Source organism: Trachurus trachurus, assembly GCF_905171665.1.
Source record: "Trachurus trachurus genome assembly, chromosome: 21".
Taxonomy (NCBI): Eukaryota; Metazoa; Chordata; class Actinopteri; order Carangiformes; family Carangidae; genus Trachurus; species Trachurus trachurus.
Genome location: NC_139899.1, coordinates 17,259,180 through 17,279,120, shown reverse-complemented (window position 1 = coordinate 17,279,120; position 19,941 = coordinate 17,259,180). Strand labels below are relative to the sequence as shown.

The window sequence follows — 19,941 nt, the reverse complement described above, 5'->3', positions numbered from 1 at the left end:
GAAATTCTGTGATCCACATCCCAAGAGGAAATGGCCTTATGGGAACTATAGGAGAAAAGAGCGCTCTCTTTGATCAAAGACTGTTAAAGGTGAATCAGAAATGTGATTCAACCAACATGAAAATCAACACAAATGTTGCTGATTTCAGTTAATCTATGCTGTTCGTACGTATAGTACATGCAGCCCATCTCACGCTCTCCTTCACACACACACACACACACACACACACACACACACACACACACACACACACACACACACACACACACACACACACACACACACAGACCCAGTTTCTTCCCCATCTTTATCAAAGCAGCCACTGTAATAAAATATAAGCAACTGGGGCAGTTGCAAATGCAGTTCAAACAGAGCAGGCAGGGTCGTTTTAAGTGAAAATTTAAGGCAAACCTTTGTAGCACAGGCAATTTAGAGTGTCGTGAAAGCACAACACACTTAACTGAGTGTGTGTGGTGTGTATGTTTGTGTGTAGGCGTAGGGTCCAGACCCTCTCCAGACTGACTGGAACAGTGGGGGGTGGAGAAATGTTGAAGTCTCGCCCCAGCTCTAATGACCTAGTATTCCAAGTTAGTGGGAAATAGTGACAGGGCAGGAGATCCAGCTGCCGCTGCTGCTGCTGCTGCTGCTGCTGCAGAGATTAAAATAGAAACTGAATCTCATTTCCATCTTCCATCCCTTCTTAAGGCGAATACACCCTTAGGGAAAGATATTGTGTAGAAATAAAATCTGCTTCAGGTGTCTGTCAAGTATGTTGAATAGACCAATAGAAGATTTTATGCAAACTTGTCAAGCGATATATACATATTTTTGGATATGCACTTCTTTTAACCTACCACCTGTTCCAGTTGTTCCTTCAACTCCTGGTATTTTTTGGGAATGCCACATCAATTCCAGCTGCCTTCTCCTGCTCCTGGTCAACCACTACAATGTCTGGTTGCTTGTCATTATTAGGTCTATTGTTGTCAAACCCCTTGGAAGTTGTAGCAAAGGGACTTTCTGGGTAATTCTACAGACTTTTCAGTACTTGTTTAGTTGGTTATGCTTCTTAGCGTACATGGGCCCCAGCTTGCAGTTTACACCCTGCTAGTACATGCTGGACTGTCTGAGAGGCATCTTGCACAGCCTAAACCTTGGATCCAGTTTGCTGTGGCTAAGACCTCTCTCTATGGATCTGGGTGCTTAGGGCTTGCTCTTGTGCTGCCACGATCGGAGCTTCTCTGTTGTCCTTTCAAGCCTTTTCATGTCTTTTCCAGCCACTGGTAGGATCTCTGGCACTTTGCACCTGTCTTACCCTCTGGGTGTATATTTGTAGTACTAATACTTGTACTTGTGACCTTCATCCCCCATGTGGCCACACTCATCCAGTCTAAATGGCATCATGATGTCCTTAGTGTTGACTCTGTTGAGAGGGTTCACTGACTTGATGCCTTGTTCCCAGCAGGAACAGTGCATCAAGTTCATTGTGTAGATGAAAACCAGATGAAAAAGTCTTTCAAGAAAGTTGTTTTGTAAATTATAGGATGTAATTATTCTTCGTGCACAAGTGTTTCTTCACCCTGAAATGTTCAGTTCAAAGTCGACTCATGATTTCATTTACTATTGCATAACTGGATAAGGGATCACTAAGAACATGGCACAAAATCTTGATTGCTTACATAACTAATCCAAAACAGCATTGTCTCTTGCCTGCTTTCCTTTTAACTCTGCAGCTCTCATTCGTTTTCACGGTCTTGCTGAAATGTTCATCTTTGCCTCAGTTCCAAATCAGTGCCTCCAGAGGGCCTCAGAAGCTGCCAAGACACAGAGTGTGATTTCTACATATCCAGTCCCACACCACAAAGGCGTAGGAGACTTCTCTTCCTGCCAGTGAGAAGGTGGGCGAGCAGCAGACATGAAATAGAGACAAGAAAAAAAAATCCCAGTTTCAGCCTTTCACCACACTGCTTGTCTTTTATCCCCATGCCTGCACACAGCTACATACACAGAGGAGTGGGCGATGTGGAGGCACCAGTCCCAGCCAAACCCCCAGGCCACCATCCATAAAAAGGTGAGAAGAACCAGGGAATACAAAGGAATGAACACTTAGCCATAAGGGGAGATAGACCCTACATCTTTATGATTGCATAATCTTGTCAAATTATTGTTGATATATTGATTGACTAATCCAGGAATAGGGCCAGAGGGCTGCAAAATCTGGCACAAGCTTCCTCAAAATCTGATTGGCCTCGCTTGGTGTCCTCTCTGTAAGTGCAAGAAAGTGCAGTACAGCAGTTGGCTTGTTAGTTGCATGGATGAATTAGATCCTCTTGTACTGTATGAAGTGACCACAAAGAAACATAGAAGAAGCATGGCTGCGAAAGAAACATTATAATGACTCAAAGAGTTGCCAAACTACCACAAACAGGCAGAAAACTACCACAAATGTCCCTTGACCTTGCAGTTGTGGTATGTCTGTATTAGTATGATTTTCAAACTATCAATGTTAAGTCTAGAAGAGGTCAGTTTTATCTACTTTGATACATAATGCAGTTGTGGAACAATCTACAAGTTGATTAGCAGCACAGATCTCTTGTTGGCTATCATGGACATGGAAATAAATTCTCTATATGTGGATACTGTGTCAGAGGATTTTTCTTCGACAAAATCTGCATGATGATGCCAACTTAATGTCACTGACTTCCTTTGCCTGGTGACAAGACTGCAGCAGTGATTTTCAACTGGAGCTTTTGTGGCAGAGTTTTGGATGCCATACTATGAATGATGGGAAGGGGGGAGCCAGCTTTCTGCCAAACTTCCACAGGGTTAAGTGTTATAATGATTTTGTACATTTCAAGCCCCAAAGAGTTTGTGATCTTGCTCCCTGTCAGTGTTGCTTCATGTATCTAACCATCATCCCTGCACTTAAAACTGTGTGCTTAATGCAAATGAGTCAGTGTAGAGGCTACAGTCCTCACTGCAGTTGGCCCCGGTTCGAATCCCGCACCGAGCAGCCCTTTCCTGCATGTCATTCCCCCTCTCTCTGCATCCCCATTTCCTGTCTCTCTCAACTGTACTGTCCATTAAAAGGCATAAAAAGCCCCCAAAATATAATTAAGAAAGAAAAAAAAGAATCAAATGTTAAATTACTGCTGCAAAACCGATTACTAATTCACAGTATTTTGTACAGCCAGACTTCTGCATTTTTTCAAATTCTAGTGTGGATCCCAATGTTTATCAATGTAACCTACAACATTTCAGACTAATTGTGATGGAAATAGCCTAGGCTACATTGAAAATAAAATGCTAAACATTAAGAACATTCACCAAGTGTAGAAATATATGAAGCTACAGTGAAAAGCTATACTCTCTGACAGGCCAGAATAAAAAGAAAGAAGAAAGAAAGAAGAAAACTTTGTCAAATGGTGTAGTCCTATGATGCATGAGCTTACAGAGACATAAGAAAACTATACATTTCAGAATGTGGTGTAAATATCACATTCGGTTAGCAAATTACATTTTGACTGCAAAAAGTTAAGCTAAGTTGATAGGCTACTGGCCAACATGCTTTTAACTGTGGTTCTCAAAGAGGGGGGTCAGTCCCCTATGGTGTCTTTTCTGAGACAAAACTATCCTGTATGCTACATTTAGAAGTCATGGGTCTGAGGAATTTAAAAAGGAATGCAAATTTGTGATATTGTAGTGTTCTAGGGTTATCTCAAAAGTAGGCTAGGTAAAACAAGCTTATGAGTAGGCTAACTGCCCACACTCGAATACAAATGTTGTATTAACACTGTAATGTAGCTAATATTGCTACAAATACGATTTTGATACTTAAACATGTTGTTTATAAAGTTAATAGCATAAGTAAAGGACAGCCAAGTCAAAGAGCCTGTGACTGGAGAGGTTGAGGTTCCAGCTGCGGCCGCTAGATGGTGCTGTTGCTCCACCGGGGGCTCCGGGGCTGCTGAGAAGGTGGAGGTGCAGCACCTCCTTCATTGTCTGAGTAAAGGCACCAGGAGTGGATCTGCCGCTTGGTTCAATGTAATCCGGTCCCTTCCCGGCTCACTCGCTCAGTCGTCCGCCATGGCGACCGCAGAAAGCCTCCTCTCCGGCACGAGCAGCATCTAAAACTCAACCGGGATTCTTATATTTTCTGCCACTGCCGCTGGACGTGGATGTAAAACCTCCTTTCAGCAGGGACGTAGGCTACGTACGTGTGGATAAGCCCGCATTTCGAGAGAAGGGTAAGAATCGTGCGGCCAAGTCCTCTCTCTGGTTGTGTGCTCTTAAGGGAAGTGATTCAACTTGTTTGAGGAGATTAGGGTTAAGTCCTGGGAGTATCTTTGCCGTGTTGTTTTGTGATCCTGTGGATTTCGAAGGAGGGAAATAAGTATCACTCTGTGTGGAAAAGCTTCATTTGCAGCCAGTAAGTGTCATATCTGTCCTCCAGCGTGCGTTGCATTGCACAAGATGTATAACCTTAGCTGCATGGATGTGTGCAAACGCTGCAGTCCCTGATGTTTCATAGCTGCTGTGAAATACCTCATTCCTCCGTGTGACTATATGTAGGCTAATTGATTAAAAAAATGTCGTCAGGAAGTGTGCCTGTTAGCCTATATCTGTCACTTAGTTTCCAGAGGTTGTCCAGGTGAGTCCAGCCTGTGCATGTATGTCACATCTACTGTACTGTCTTGATAATGTCCTGAGGATTACAGCAGACTGCTCTATTAACCTACATTACATTAATGGTGTGAACACTGCCAGACCATGTGAGGTGAGTCTACATTGGAGGGAAAGACCACACTCAGTGCTGCTGGATCTCACCATTTGCTGCACTATGTCCTCAGTCATTCATGCTTTTTAAATGGCAGCCCGGCTCTAGTTACAACACGCATGTATCCTGTTGGTTGTCAGTCTTTTCTCTAGAAGAACACATGTCAAGCTGCCAGTAATGAAGTGGGAACAATATTGATTCATGCAATGCCAGCCACACCCAGGTATCAGTGTCTGTGTTGCAGAATACAGAGGAAATTGAGCTCTTCTTTTTTTTGTTTGTTTTGTTTTTTTGCTTTGGAAGTTCCTTCAGGTAGACAGCTGGCTTTATCAGCCCCGGCCTCTGGCCATTCAGCTGTCATTAAAGGATTCCAGCTGTGCAGCACTGGACCGCATTGAGGGGCCCCTGTGTGCTCCTCCACACAGAGGAGCCACTGTTACAACCCCACAGACCCTAAGCCAGCAGCCACAGGCCCACGTTACACTCTTGTGGGGAATTTCAAGCAAACAAGTTCAAAGGCAGCAGGGTTTAACCTGAGAAACACTCAGGGGTCTGTAAATGTCCCTCTGGTATTGTATACTGGGTGACTGTGCTTTATGTCACACTGTGGCTCTGGGAACGAGGTGGCAGCTGTACAACTGGTGCCTTATTTGTGCGTTTGTTTGGACCTGAGGTACCTATTCAGAGGAACACACAGACCTAGACTCATGACCGGCTGATTCATGATCTCTGGTGCAGGGGAGGGGATGTGTGGGCTGAAATAATCACTGTCTACTCTTTCACTGGCCTCTGTTTCACTGGTGCTCTGTTTGAGGAGTGTCCTGTTACGTGGCATGCATGTGCAGGTCATACGAATTTACTGACTCAACATGAAACGCTTGCCAATAATGACGGCAAGGGCCGGGGAGTGATGACTGTGTGAAGATCAAATGTCATAAATGACTGGGCCTTTAATCGAAAAATATGCCTGTTTCCATCCACGCCCCCAGTGACAGCATTAGGTCTGGTTTCCATCAACCCAAGGGAGTGTTTGCACTTAAGCTAGAAAACCCGAGTATCTTGCATCCATTGCTCTGTGACGACAGTGCACAGACAGGTGCAAATGATGAAAAACATAACCTCATGGCTGTAAGGATGGGAATTAACAGCATCTTAGTCAATATGAATCTGCTTGAATCCCCTTCAAAGTCTTAACATTTTCACTGTAGGAAGTTATGAATAAATTCACAAAAAAATCACTTATTTAACACTAAGACAGATTACATATTTCATTCTCATTAGCTGAATTGCTCTTTAGTAAAGAAAAATCAGAGAGCAGATATGCAACCAGCTATTGAAACACAGCCCTAGGTAGCAGTGCTAATGAGGTAATGGTAATAATTGGACAATTGGCAAAAGTTTCAATAATCACACTGTTTCAAGTCATTCATCAGGGGAAAATGCCAGAGATTTGCTGTTGACAGTCTTTTTTTGCAAAATCAATGGTCAAATTATCATTAGTTGTAGCCTTATATGTTTGCCATGTGACATTTGACTTTATTCATCAGTTCTACACCCATCTGCAGTGTGTGACCAGGAACTTTTCAATATGCCTCGGCTCTTCTAAGCATCATCAGACATAATTCGGTGTATCCACTGTCCTTGGCCTATTTTCTCTATGCACTCTGCTGGATTACATTATCCACTCCTTTTAAAATGCCTTATTCAGCTTTCAGCTTAAACTTGGCACCTCTGCAGTGGCTGAACAACTGCCCACTGACTTCAGTGGTCTGATGAACCACTTGGTGAGGTCTTGGGATGACATCAGCCTGCTGGAATGTGTAATGAAGAGAGAATTAAGCAGGACAGCAGTGCCTAGAGGGATCTGGCTGTGAATACATGTGGTGGTGGTGGTGGTGGTGGGTGGGGGGCTCATGTAGCCTACTCATGTGCTTATGTGTCAATTCACAATGAATGAGTCCATGACTTTGTACAAACACAGCTCTCCTCCACCTGGGACATACACAGAGTGACACTGCAGATTATTACAAATTCTGCACCTCAGCCGATGTCTGAATATAACAATGGTCCCCACTGTTGTTGGAGGCAGTGGGGCCATGGTTTCCTAAATTTTTGTCATACCCCCACCCACACAGTACTGTCAAATGAATAGTAGGCTATCATCCCTTATTATAACAATTGAAATGCCCTTTAGGACTATTTACCATTTGCTCTTAATTATTTCAATAATTGATCAATTTTTTTGCCATTTCACCTTCTCCTTCACCTTAGTAACCATTCCGAATGTTTGTCCATTGTTATAAGCAAAGTTTTTATTCAATACTTTTTCATTATACTTTATTTTACATTATGTATCTTCTAGATAAACCCCAGCCGTTTAGCTAGCCACTCCTACTGCCATCTTTAGCTATTTTGTTATGTATCCCTTATTTTTAGCAAACTACTGTTTGTCTGCTAACAGTTTGAAATGACAATTTGTGTATATGAATCATAATTGAATCACTTATTGCCATATCTCATCTAACCTTTGCTAATTGTTAAATAGAAGCATTTGTTATCTAGCAAAAGAGCAATATGTGGACTCCACCTGGCCACAGGTGAATCTACTGTGTAGTTTTTGGACACAAATTCACCACCGCTGCAGTCAGACCTGATGCCCTTGACGTCTTTGAAAACCTACATATACCCACATGTCTGTGTCTTTGGCTCTTCCTTTTACAACTTCCTGAATCGATTGTCATTGTATTGACTCTTTGATTTTTTCACTCTGGCCTTGTGGCTCGTTTGTCAAATCAAATTACTGCTGCCTGATTTCTGCTTTGAAATCAAGAACATGCTTGGATCTTTCTTTTTTTTTAACAGTAATTGGTTCTCCCACAGGCAGCAATTATCAACCATTAGCTGTGAGTGCAAATACTGCATTTGCAATTACTCTGTTAGTGTGACACAGAAGGTTGTGCAGCCTGTCCTCTGGGCCCTGGTGCATTCATTGTGTTTCACCTGCTGCAGCACCAGTGCTCTGCAGGAGGAGACTTCATACAGCTGCTGTTTTTTTTTTTTTTTTTTTTCTTTTTTTTTAACAACTCTTCAACTGAACTTTTTCGTGTTCATGTGTGGGTGATGGATGTGAACATGTTTTTGTGTCTCTGACTTATCTGTCTTCTCTGCAGGCTGGGCAGTAAGCAGTGCGGTGCACCATGGTAGAGCCAGACCCAGAACCAATGGCCTCTGGAGCAGGGCAGCGTCTCGGAGCCCCGGAGACTCTTGGCATCAGTACGTTGGACCCCGGGCACAGACCTCCGGCCATGCCCCCTGGACGACAAGTTTCCATCAGGGTCCGTATGTTGGACGACACAGAGGAGCTCTTTGACATCTCGGTGAGTTGTAATTCTTATCTTGCCCGGGCCCGTTCCTTGGTAGGAATACTAATGCCAAAATGTGATTCTTCATTATTGCACAATAGCCAAGAAGCATTTCCCATTTTCGTCAGAGCAACAACAGACTGTTAACAGGTTGGCATGGCAACTGCATGATGTTGAATGCATGGATGAAACTGGAGGGTTTTTTTTGCACAATGCCAAGGTTCTTCCTGTGTATTATGTTGGTATTTTCTGATCATTGCTTCCAAGAGTCTAAACCATTTTTTCTTCCATCATGGCCTTCTGACAGCCTCTCAGATTTTCTTTGGAAAATACATGTTTCTGTGTTGGTCCACTGGAGTGCTGATGGTGTGTGAGAACTGTTGGTGCTTTCCTAAATAATGAGGGGAAAGCAGGCGGGTACTCAGAACACACAACAGAACTTTTTTGATGTATCTGAATGGGAATGGCTGCCATTCCATTCATAATTTCAGGATTTAGAGGATTAACTTTCTCATCACAGAGATCTAAATATAGACAGACTAATCCATTTACACAAGATTAGAGCTAAAAATAAGATACTACTTGTTAAATACTATTTATTATAATGATTGTTATCATTATTATCATTATTATTATTATTATAATTATTATAAACAGATAATACAGTCTTTAAAAAAAAACTGATGAGTTGAGTTTTATTTATTTATGTATCCCATAGTAACCAATTTGAGAATAATGCCATAAACCCTCTTAAGAAGACACAAGATGGCCTAATGCCAATCCAGGCTTTGATTTTAGAGAGTACACCACTGTCCCAGAATCAGAGACATGACGTCTATCGCCATATGCACCACATTGTTGTGTCTCCCTTTTAAACAGATGTCAATCCAGCTTTATTACTAACTGCTGGTATTAAGGCGGAACAGCAATACCCCCAATTCTCATTGTGAGAAAAGGCTGTGTAAAGCAGCTGTAGACATGCTAGGTAAATCAAAAACGTAAAGACAGTTGGATGAAGTCGTAGTTGGTCATGGTTGACACTTGACAGTAAGAAAATATGTAAGATATTCCCAGCCTTATTCTTTATGGTGACGAGAAGAATAGATGATAAGATACATTGCACACTTTCCCCCAGTATTCCTCTGAAATTGCGGTGTTTTTGAAAGGTGTCCTCCGATGTTGATTTAATGGCAGAAATACAGGGTGGAGTAAGTGAAAAGACTGTTATTTGTCTCGGAATAGAAAAACTGGCCAAACTCTGTGACCACAATCCTTTCCGCCTGGAATGGAGGAGCAGCTGAGCTCTACTGACAGTTAGTGAGTGTGCAGCGCAGGATGGATGTGTTCTTCTGGCTGGTTTCCCAAGGCAGTATGGATAAATGTTGTTTCTAAAGCTAGCGGCAGAGCTGCCTGTGCATGACTGCTAATCTGTCCAATGGTATCATGTGTTGCACTAAATACTAAAGGCCCAGCAGATTCTCACATCAAGATCCCATTTGATTGCCCCCATTTAACCCACATTATTTTTTAGTTAGGTGAGGAGGTAGAGCCTAATTTATCTTTCGTTAACAAGACAAGATTCTTGGGAAACTTGCTCAGTATGCGCGGTTTCTAAGACGGCGAGCTTATGTGCTGCACCTGCATTTAGCTTTGTGTTTTCTATCATTAGAACAACCAGTATCCCGATGCCTACAGCTGATATGAGGCAGAGCAGGTGAGGAAGGGATTTTATTCAGTCTGCTTTAGGATAAACTGTAAAAACCTGCAATGAATCTCAACTCTCTAATGAGATGTCAACCTCAGAGTTTGGTTCACACACAGAAGGTTTTTATAAACTCTTAGTGTCCCTGTTGAAAACTGTGCACTGTTTAAGTTCTCAATGTAAATTAAGTTTATCTTCTTAGTTAGTTTGATGCAAAGATTGAATGAAATACCAACATTGTGTCTGGGATAAAAGAAATAGTGAGATGTTGCACAGGGAGTACAGTATGATTCATACATGTTCCTGGCTTTCTCTTGCTGTGGCCCTAACAGAGCTGTGATGGTATGGAGCTGTAGTGATGAGGAGCTAGATAAACACTGTGTCGCTGCAGCAGGCAGGCGAGGTGCTGCTCAGGAGAGGGTAACAAAAGGCCCCTGCTGACAGAAAGCTTTATTCATGCTCAATTTAACACACATTATATCCTCTATCTCAAGCCAGCGCTTGAGATAAAAATCTCAGTGAGCTTGATATTGTTTTTGCCCAGAGGTGTCCAAAGAGTACATTTTCCTCAGTCATCAGGTCACATTCAGGAAAGAACTGTTCTCCTAAAAGAAAAAAGAAAAGTGCAAGACAGGAAACATGCTCAAGTTTTCACCTTTAGTCCAATGTAACAGCTGTGTCCTTTCTCATGTTATATATAAATTCAATTTACTGGGTGCTTTAAGCTCCTAAGGAGACACAATGGGTATATGACATTGCAGATGTGTCCAGCTGATGAAACGTTTTCCCTTTGAAGGCGTAGATACCTGACAAGAATTTAATTTGGCACGGGTGTTTGGATGCTTGGAGCGAGTTGCTTAAATTTAACGGTTTAACATTTTTTTACCTTACTGAGTTCTACAATCTCCTTTTTTTGGGCCCAGCTGTGAGAGAAGATACAAAAAACATACGTCAACTTGGCTCAGATCCTGCTGATATTAATCTCTCCCCCTGCAGCAGCAAAGCGAGATAAGTGCATGGTCTACAAAACACAACTGTCAAGCAATTATCTCGTCTTTTATTTAGCAACGGGGCGACACGCCGCATTGTTTGAGAAATAGCAGTTAATCCCAGACGATTTCGTATAGTCAGAGAGTGACCCAAGGGAGGGACGTGTTTTATGCGTCTTCTTTGAGACAACAGAAAAATGGCTAACCTCACCCTGTCATTGATACTGAAGGCTTCAGCTCAGCTCCTCTGGTTCAGGGGGGTAAGTTTCCACCTCAGCGGGCAGAGTATCAGATGGTTGAGAAACAAAAAGGGGCCATCGAGCCATCTCGTGGGTCACATACCATGCTGTGGCCTAGTTAGCACGCTGGCTGTGAACACCCTTGTGTTGATGCTGATGATGTTTGGCTGGACAGCAGATGAGTGGCATTGATTAATAAAACAACAACAACAAAAAACCAACCACACTTGAGCCAAAATATCAGTCTGGTTTGATATTTTCATCTTTTTTTTTTTTTTTTTTTGGAGGAATAATTTTTCAAATTGAAATCAGAGGCTTTCTTCTGCCTGCTGTGCTTGTGCAGGGTTCAGTAGAGCAGGAAATCCAGACTGTAGCCCTCCGTCTGTCTTCCACTCCTTGGGCTAACACACGCCGACATCGTCTGCAATGATGTTTTGATGCTTATGTTTGCTGATGGCTGGTGGAAGCTCTGCAGAAGTTGCCTGTGAGGAGTGTGATTGTAGTGTGGATGTAGGGGTTAGAAAGGAGGGGGATGGGATGATGATGATGGCAGAGCGGAGGGAGGAGAGTCATGCTCATTCCTGTGAATGAAGGAAGCAGTCAGGCTCCATTGGCCAATCCTTACTGGTAGAATACGAAACTAATACAACTGAACATGTAACCAATTCAGCGGCTGACATTAGCAGCACAGGCAGTAACTATTAGAAATTCAGACACACACTGTCTCTCTCACTTTACACTACTACTTCTGTTCTTCCTCTCTAACTGTAATGAGCCACGGAGGACTGCAGTCTGTCCTCTCCAGCCATCGCTTTATCCATTACAGTCATGGCACAGCCCTTGTAAAAGGCTGCTGTGCAGAGAAAAAAAAATCCTGAATTCATTAATTACAGAAAGACCTTCATCTTTTGGCATTTTCATTTGCTTTCCATATGAGATTTTCACCCAGCACACTCTCATTAGACTGCAGTTTATTAATTTTGCTTTCCTAATTACCAGTAAAGGCAACATCAGATTAATACACAGGCACAAGTAAAATATATTTTTAACTACACTTGGTTGATCCACCACTTTGGTCCAAATGAGAATATCTCAGTAACTCTGGGATGGATTGTTGTGAAATGTTGCACAGACATTTGTGGCTCCCAGAGGACGAGTCCTAATGATTCTTGTGATCCACTTAGTTTAGTTCTAGTGCCACTGTGAGGTTAACTTTTTTATATTTTGGTTCATTATCCCAGCAATGGGATATTATTAGAGTTTTGTATAAACATTCATGGTTCTCTTACAATGGATCTTTGTGACTTTAGTGATCACCTGACTTTCCTCTAGCAACACCAGCAGGTCAAAATGTTTTCAGTGAAATATCAGTATTATATGCATTTCTGTATGAATTTCAATGCACAAAATATGTACAATGAATCCTAATTACATTAATGAGGAGTAGCACTGTAACTTCATGGCCTGGGGCCATTCTGTGTGGAGTTTGCATGTTCTCTGCATGGGTTCTCTTCCAGCATCCCCCACATGTGTGATGTCAAGTTGATTGGATGATAGACCCATGTGGCGACCCATCCAAGGTGTAACCTTTCCCCTCGCTCTGTGTCAACTGGGATTGGTTCCAGCCCCTGTGCAACCATGCATGGATTTGGATGGATGGATGGATGGATGGATGGATGGATGGATGGATGGATGGATGGATGGATGGATGGATGGATGGATGGATGGATGGACATTAATGAGCTGTACTTTGTATTCAGTGCTTAAGCAAATGCCGGCTTGCTAATATGCTAAGATGACAATCATGGTAAACCTGCTAAACATCAGCATATTAGCACGTAATTGTGAGCATGTTGATGCTAGCATTTATCACAGTACCATTGTTCCTAATAAGCAACAATGTCACAGAGCTGCTACCAATGACTCTGGAACGCTTGTTGTTTCACTTTCACTGCAAAGCCACACGACATTGTACATCATTAGCACGGGGCATGGAGAGAAATGTTCTCGTATTGTTTTCTGAACGCAGCTTGTAGTAGGTGGGGAGCATCAAAGCTGCGTTTGGGGGGTTTGTTGATACTCCCAGCATCAGCGTTTGATCAGCGAGTTCACATCACAAATCGGTGGATAAAGATAAACATGTTTGCGGACACCCCTCCTAGCTGTGTTTGTACTCACTTGATGTTGCTCTGTAATAATCCATCATTGTAACACACAAAACTCTGATATTTCTCCAGATCCAAGAAAACACTGAAGCCAGCCTTTGTCTACTGGAGTTTCTTAGATACATATGCGATGTAAAGCCCTCCCTTTATCCTGGCATGAGGCAGGTCTGGGCTCGAACTTCTGGGTCACAATGATATTGACTCCAGACTTCATGTGACAGGGTGTAATTCATCTTTTACTGAGAAGCTGACCACGCTCTCAATGCTTCATTCCCATGGCTTGATCTGTAGTTCATCGCCACCATCTCCAACATTAGTCACAGCAGATCAGATATGGGTGAGATGTGCACAAAGAATCAGTTTCTGACTATCTATGTGTTTTTTTTTTAGGTCCCAGTGTTTGTAAGTAGCTATATTTAACCTAATTGTGGCCACGCAAAATAGGATCTGATGCTCAGGGAGTTTCCCCTTTCCCATAACTAAAGCATGTTTTGAGAAACTGTACTGAGAAACCAGGCCAGCAGAGACCACCCAGGCTAAGGGGGGGGGGGGGGGGGGGGTTGTCACAAAGGGAAGGACCCTGCATGCTTCTGAGAAGGCCCCTCGCACCAATCCAGAGGTTTTACCATCATCCAACCACTCGACCACTCATTTTCCCCATACGCTGTCACCCCGTTCATTGTGACTGAAGACAATTAGAGCAGCTCCACTGTGCCTTGCTATCAGCTGAATGGCAATGAGGTCCTGACTTAATGAGGAGAAACATGATGAAGGGCTTCTTTCAGCTCTGTTCATATGTTTCCTCTATGACCAACAGTGTTAAGGGGGAGCTGGGATGTGGTTTCCACCTGTGGATCAATTCTCACTTTCACACAGACGTGTATTAGAGAGGTGCATGAGTAGCTACATTTTCAGCACGGATCTGAATACCAATTACTTAATTAGTCGGATTGGCTAATGCCGCGAACGCCGATCAGGCTACTTATTAAATTTGACATTGATGCCAATGCTATTAGTATACAATAAAATGAATTAACTACATGGATTTATGCGTCAATCATGTTCTTATACTCAAATTGTGGAGAATGTAAACATACTGCAGATGTTTTCCCTCACAACAGAGGTGGTAATCCCATTGATTTAAACGTACTTGTTGATGCTTCAGAGCTGGTTGATGGATTGATTGGTCAATTGACAGGAAATGAATCAGCGACACATTTTTAGTCAAATTTCAAGCAAATATGCCAAAGCTATACTGCAACTCCAGAATCTCATTTGTAAGGATGTGTTGCTTTTGTCTCTTTTGATAATAAAATGAATTTTTTTTTCTGACATTTTATCAACCAAAGGATTAAGCAATTATAGAAACAGAGATTAGCAGATTAGTTGCTAGTGAAAACAATCACGAGTTGCAGCATTTACTGCAGATGTATTATGCTCAAAATGGATACATAGTTTTTTAATCGATTCTTGTGTTCTGGTGTTTGTCTCTTTTGTTTGTTGTTTTCAATCATGATGTGTGAGTGATGTTTCTGTCTCATGTACTTCTGCAGCAGTTTGTTCCTTAAGATGGGAAATCGCCATTGGGTTTTCACGCTGTCCCTCGCTGATTTGGTGGCATCTTGTTTGTTTTTTAGCTTTTATTAGGAAACATTACTCTTAAATTGACTGGTTTAAGCGCTATCCTGCAGCATGTGCAACTCGTACAACTATGCAAACCTCACACGCATGTGGGGAAAACCCTCATGGATTCCAACTTCCGCGCGGCCAGACAGGTTGACATAATTGAAATTCAACACGCATGTTGTTTGTGCATATTTCAGACCACCAGACGCCCTGGCTATCTCCCGTTTCTTGTTGTGTACTCTCAAATATGACATGTCGACTGTAAAGGAAGGCAGAGCACAGAGGGAGGGGGACCGTTTAGTCTCGAAGCAGTGTGCTAAATCCGGTTAAACTCAGAGCTGTGGTGGGGACACGGTCTGGTTCCCCAGCCTCACAGCGCTTTAGGGAGGGGAGAGAAGAAAAAAAAAACTGACAGAGGTGGCGGTTGAGTGATTTGAGCACAGAGGATGATTTGGCACCAATATTTCTTGATGAGCTGTCATTGGCTGGATATGAATACAAATGGGATTTGATTGGCTGTGAGAGCATTCAGCAGGATGGAGCAGCGGCTATGCAGCCCCAGAGCAACGAATCCAATTCTCCCCTACATTTTACACCATGTCAATGAGTTTTCTAAATCCATTACTGTCACTCCCATTCCGCTAATATGAGTCATGCACGGGTAACAGTGAGATCTATTTAGATGAACTGTGCTGTGACTGCAGCACTCCTGTAATACAGACGGTTGGTTTTAGCTCTACACACTGAATTTTAAAGAGAACTATGTATAGGTGCAAAGAGGTAGATGGTGACCATGGCAATCCCCCCCCCCCCCCCACCCCCCCACCCCTATAGAATAAGCTTGTCTTCAGAGAGAGTCGTGAAGAAAGGAGTGCAAGAGACAATGTACAAATAAATAGCGTGGCTCGGATTTTTATCCCCCATGTCACCCGAGAAAGTGTTTGCAGCCTGACTGGGGAGACAATCAAAGCGAGGCCTTGATACAGCACAGAGGCTGGGAATTGCCAGCACTCAGGCATCTGATGTTTGTCACTGCTGTCTGCTCTGCTAACATATTGCATTTGTTCACTTTTGGGAGCCTGGAAATAGAAACATTTCTCCCTTAAACTGCGATGTCCCAGTGGTAATACTTCAGCCCACTTTAATCTGTGTTGATTCTCTCTTAGAAAACACACGCAGCTACTTTACGTGGCCTCCTGCCATCGGAAGGAATTACGCGTCGCTTGCCGTCCGTCCCTCCCCGCCGCCGCCGCTGCTAGAAAGCGCTTTGTTGCCTCCGCTGCCGCGACCTTTGAGCTACAGTACTAACAGTAACACTCCCTCTGAGGTGGGGCTGGGGAGGGGAGAGAGGGGTCTTCGGGTTTTCCTAAGGATGATGCTCTTTTCTGTGAACTCACATCGCTCCGAATTTTTCAACACCATTGCAAGTTCGTCTTTGAAAAGGCCAAGCGGAATCACGCTGGTCTATGTGTGGGGGGTTGCCATGGCTACACACAGAGCAGGATGAGGAGCGTCTGAGCCGGGGGTTGCTGTGCCGCAGAGTTCTGTCTTCCACTGATATCTGCCGTGAAGGAGTGGATGGGGGTGGTGGAGAAGGGGAGTGTGTGTGTGTGTGTGTGTGTCTCCATGCAGAGCATTAATGCGAGTGTGGTGTGCAAGTATGGGGATACGCTGCTGCACACCAATTATGACTAACATATTCAGGAGACACAGGGTACGTGCGCAAGTTGCTTTTTTTGTATTCAAATCCCCCCCTGACTTAAAATCTGACTGACAATGTGTTTCTTTTTTTTTTTTTAAAGGATTATTAGCTTCTTATTGGTTTCATTTCTGATTGACCCAGTTCCCCAGAAAGATGGCACTGGGTTTGGAGGGTGGCAAGGATTTGGGGTGACGGGTTGTTGGGAGGGGGGGCGATGGAGCTCAGTGTCACCATAAAAATGTAAATGTTAGATTTGGTGTGCCGCTGAAGAGACAGTGCTGTGGTTTTTGAAGGCTCAGACATGCAGCACAAAGATGAAAGCCTTCCTCAGATTTTTTTTTCTCTGGTGAATGATACACATTGAAGCTGGAAAATATTAAAAGAGTTAAGTCATGTGACCGTGGCCGTTCATGTTTGTGCCTTGCATCATTCTTGCACTGACTAACTGTCCACCAGAAAATCCTCTCATACTTTCCTCACGTGAACTCTGAACCCTCTGTTGGCTTTTGTTTCCCATGGCATGAAATGAAAATCCTGCAGCGGGCTGTGATTTCGATGAGGAGGTGAAGGGGGTGGGGTGGGTTGGTGATTTCCCACCATCTTCCTCCCTCACATCCTGAAATGTAATTGGGTCGTGGAGCCACAGGAGAGGAGCAACAGTGGGAATTATCTGGTGGCTGATGGCTAAGAATACTAACATGACAGAGGATGCTGGAAACCTGCTTTGATTTGAGACTTAAAGATAAACACAATTTCCATCAAAGCACTACACTGAATTGTTCACATCAGATAGAGCTCAAACAATGACAGATAATAAAATATATTCCCATAGATATTTATATATATAGATGTGGTTTTCAACATATCATTTTTGTTGTGAACCATCAGTATATTCATATCATAATTACACAGGCAGACTACACACCATGCTTGGTCCCATCCCATGTCCTTATTGAAGTGTTGCGATTTAGAGTATGAGAGTATTAGTTAGCAGTTTTGCAGACAAATCTAAATGGAAGCTAAAAGCATTGCATGTATCTTTAAAATGCTGGCTGGTTCTGTTTCTGTCCTCTTAACTAATGATGAGAAAAAGGGACCAAGCCTAAACATCAAAAACTCTGCTGAAAATAGATTTGCATCATGCATTTGGCAAGGGTGTGTGTGTGTGTGTGTGTGTGTGTGTAGTGGTGGTGGGGTGTCTTGTGCAGGAATATGAGCACTTAACAACTGTTTGAATGGTACTTCTCCATTTTCCATAAAGACCAAGCAAACACACCTGCTGTGTACACAGCCATCGTGGTATAAAAACCCATTTGCCCTGTGCTGTTCATGCAATTTCTTGGGAGGACGGACTGGAATGACACAGAGGTAATGATGAAAGCTGTTGCTGAAGCTGTCAGGTTATGGCTGACAAGTATTATGCTGCACCGGCTTTCTATACTGTGCACAGGTGCTTTGGGAAAAGAGATGCCTTTATAATAAGTCTTGTTCCTATGGTAACCAAGATGAATGTCTCTTCGTGGAAGATGCTCCATGTTTGTTTGGCTCCGACAGCAGTGGAGTCGATTCTATCTGCCTGTGCGACTGTTAACCTGTGTCATTTGCAAAGAAAGGATGAGGCGAATGCAAACATGACGTTTGTTCTCTTTGTGAGGTTTTGTGACAGATGCATGATGGCGGATCCCTCTGACTCTTCATGCCCATGCACATGCATTATTCCACTGCGCAATGCCCTTTGATGGCAGCGTTCAGATCCTTTCATTAAGCTCTGGAGCTGTGGTGCTGAAATTCCACCGACGGAGCAGCAGCAGGGTAGGTAGACATCACAGTTCATGATGGGTGTGGCAGGCAGCGCTGCTCTTAGCTAGCCCTACATTTTCTCTGTGATGTCCTCCTGGTCTCAAATAAAGGGTGAAACCCTCATGGGAACCAGTTTGCCTCGGCTGCACAGCGGCTTCACAGCACCACTGAACCTCTTCAATGAATTATGAATTTCTCATTGAGATTCAGAGGGGCTAATTAACATGTCAGACCAGACTAGCGGTGTGATATCATGGGATTATCCTTATCCTGCAGTGCCTTATTCTACCCCAGGTCCTCCGGCTTCACCTTTCCTGCTCTCATCTCCATGAGTGTTCTTAACAGTTACAGTTACAGAAGGTGTGTTGCTGCACCACATGCTGCTCCCCCCCCCCCCCCCCCCCCCATGTTAAATTCTGCCATGCTTCAGCAGTGAGTAAAACAGAAATTGCCGCATTTCAGCCGATTGGTCAGTACTGTAGCTCTGCCTGAGGTGAAGTCCCTCCCATGATGCATTTGGTTGACATGTTGCATATCAGAATTCCTTTCAGATGTACCTGTGCAGCTGAGTCTGCCTCCCACTGCACCCTGGCAGTAATTGAATTTGGGGTCTCCTGGGTGGATAGAGGAGATGTCTGGGAGGGAGAGTCAGGATGAATGAAGCAGAGTCCATCAGTGTGTGTGTGTGTGTGTGTGTGTGTGTGTGTGTGTGTGTGTGTGTGTGTGTGTGTGTGTGTGTGTGTGAGAGAAAGAGAAGGAAAGTGAGAAAGAAAAAGGAAGAAGAGACTGAAATCTTAAATCAGTGGCCCCAGCTGCACACATGCCTGCTGGTGAGGTATTGACCTGACAGCGCTGAACCCCACTTAGCCAACAACACTCATTATTAAAGAGGGAACTCTTGCATAAGAAACACAGAAAACAGCAAACAAGAAGATTCAGTTTTTTGTTTTTGCAGTCTTTGTGTGTGTGTGTGTGCTCCTTTGACTTCTTCCTTTAGACCAGGCGTTCACTGTTGAGCTTTTCTCCGGCTGTCCCTGTTGATACGTGATGCGCGGAAGTCAGGCTAAAAGAATCAAAGCTCTGTCGGTGGGGGCCGGTGTGGGAATGCCCCTTAATAGATATCAAAGGATGTGTCCCAGGGGACGTCAGCTTTCACACAACCAGCAGGGGCCGGTCTGCTCTGGGCATTTTCGGGTCTCATCAGTGTCATCGGCAAATGACTGCTCCACAGTATCTGTCACCGCAGCTACCTTCAGCAGACCATTGTCAAAGTCATGATGAATCCTTCCTGTTTTGTGTCCTTGGGAGCTGCAGAGGTTGAATAAGGTAAACCACGTAAAGTGCTGGTTCATCTAATGCATTTAATGCTGCTGCTGCTGCTCGCCTTATGGTTAAATGTTGCTTTAAAGTACACTACAAGGTTGTATTTCTTTTTAGGCCTGTGATTGGATACATTATATATTCTGCCAATATTCACTGTCCTCCAGAGCAGAATTAGGGATTGATTAGCTAATCTTGTTTTGTTTTTTTTACGTTTTTGCATGGCGACACAGGTCTTGTGGTCTTATTGTGACTCACTTGC

General features: G+C 43.5%; 1 protein-coding gene across 1 annotated transcript in view; it reads left to right on the top strand.

The window, feature by feature from the left end:
• The first annotated feature begins 4,385 nt into the window (after nt 1-4,385).
• LOC311004510 (FERM, ARHGEF and pleckstrin domain-containing protein 1) overlaps nt 4,386-19,941 on the top strand; it is a 50,707-nt gene continuing 35,151 nt past the window's right edge. Inside the window, exons 1-2 of the mRNA XM_083996600.1 lie at nt 4,386-4,426; nt 7,945-8,151. Of these exons, the coding sequence (XP_083852726.1) occupies nt 7,972-8,151 (180 nt within the window). The 5' untranslated portion in view covers nt 4,386-4,426; nt 7,945-7,971. The remainder of the gene's footprint in view (nt 4,427-7,944; nt 8,152-19,941) is intronic.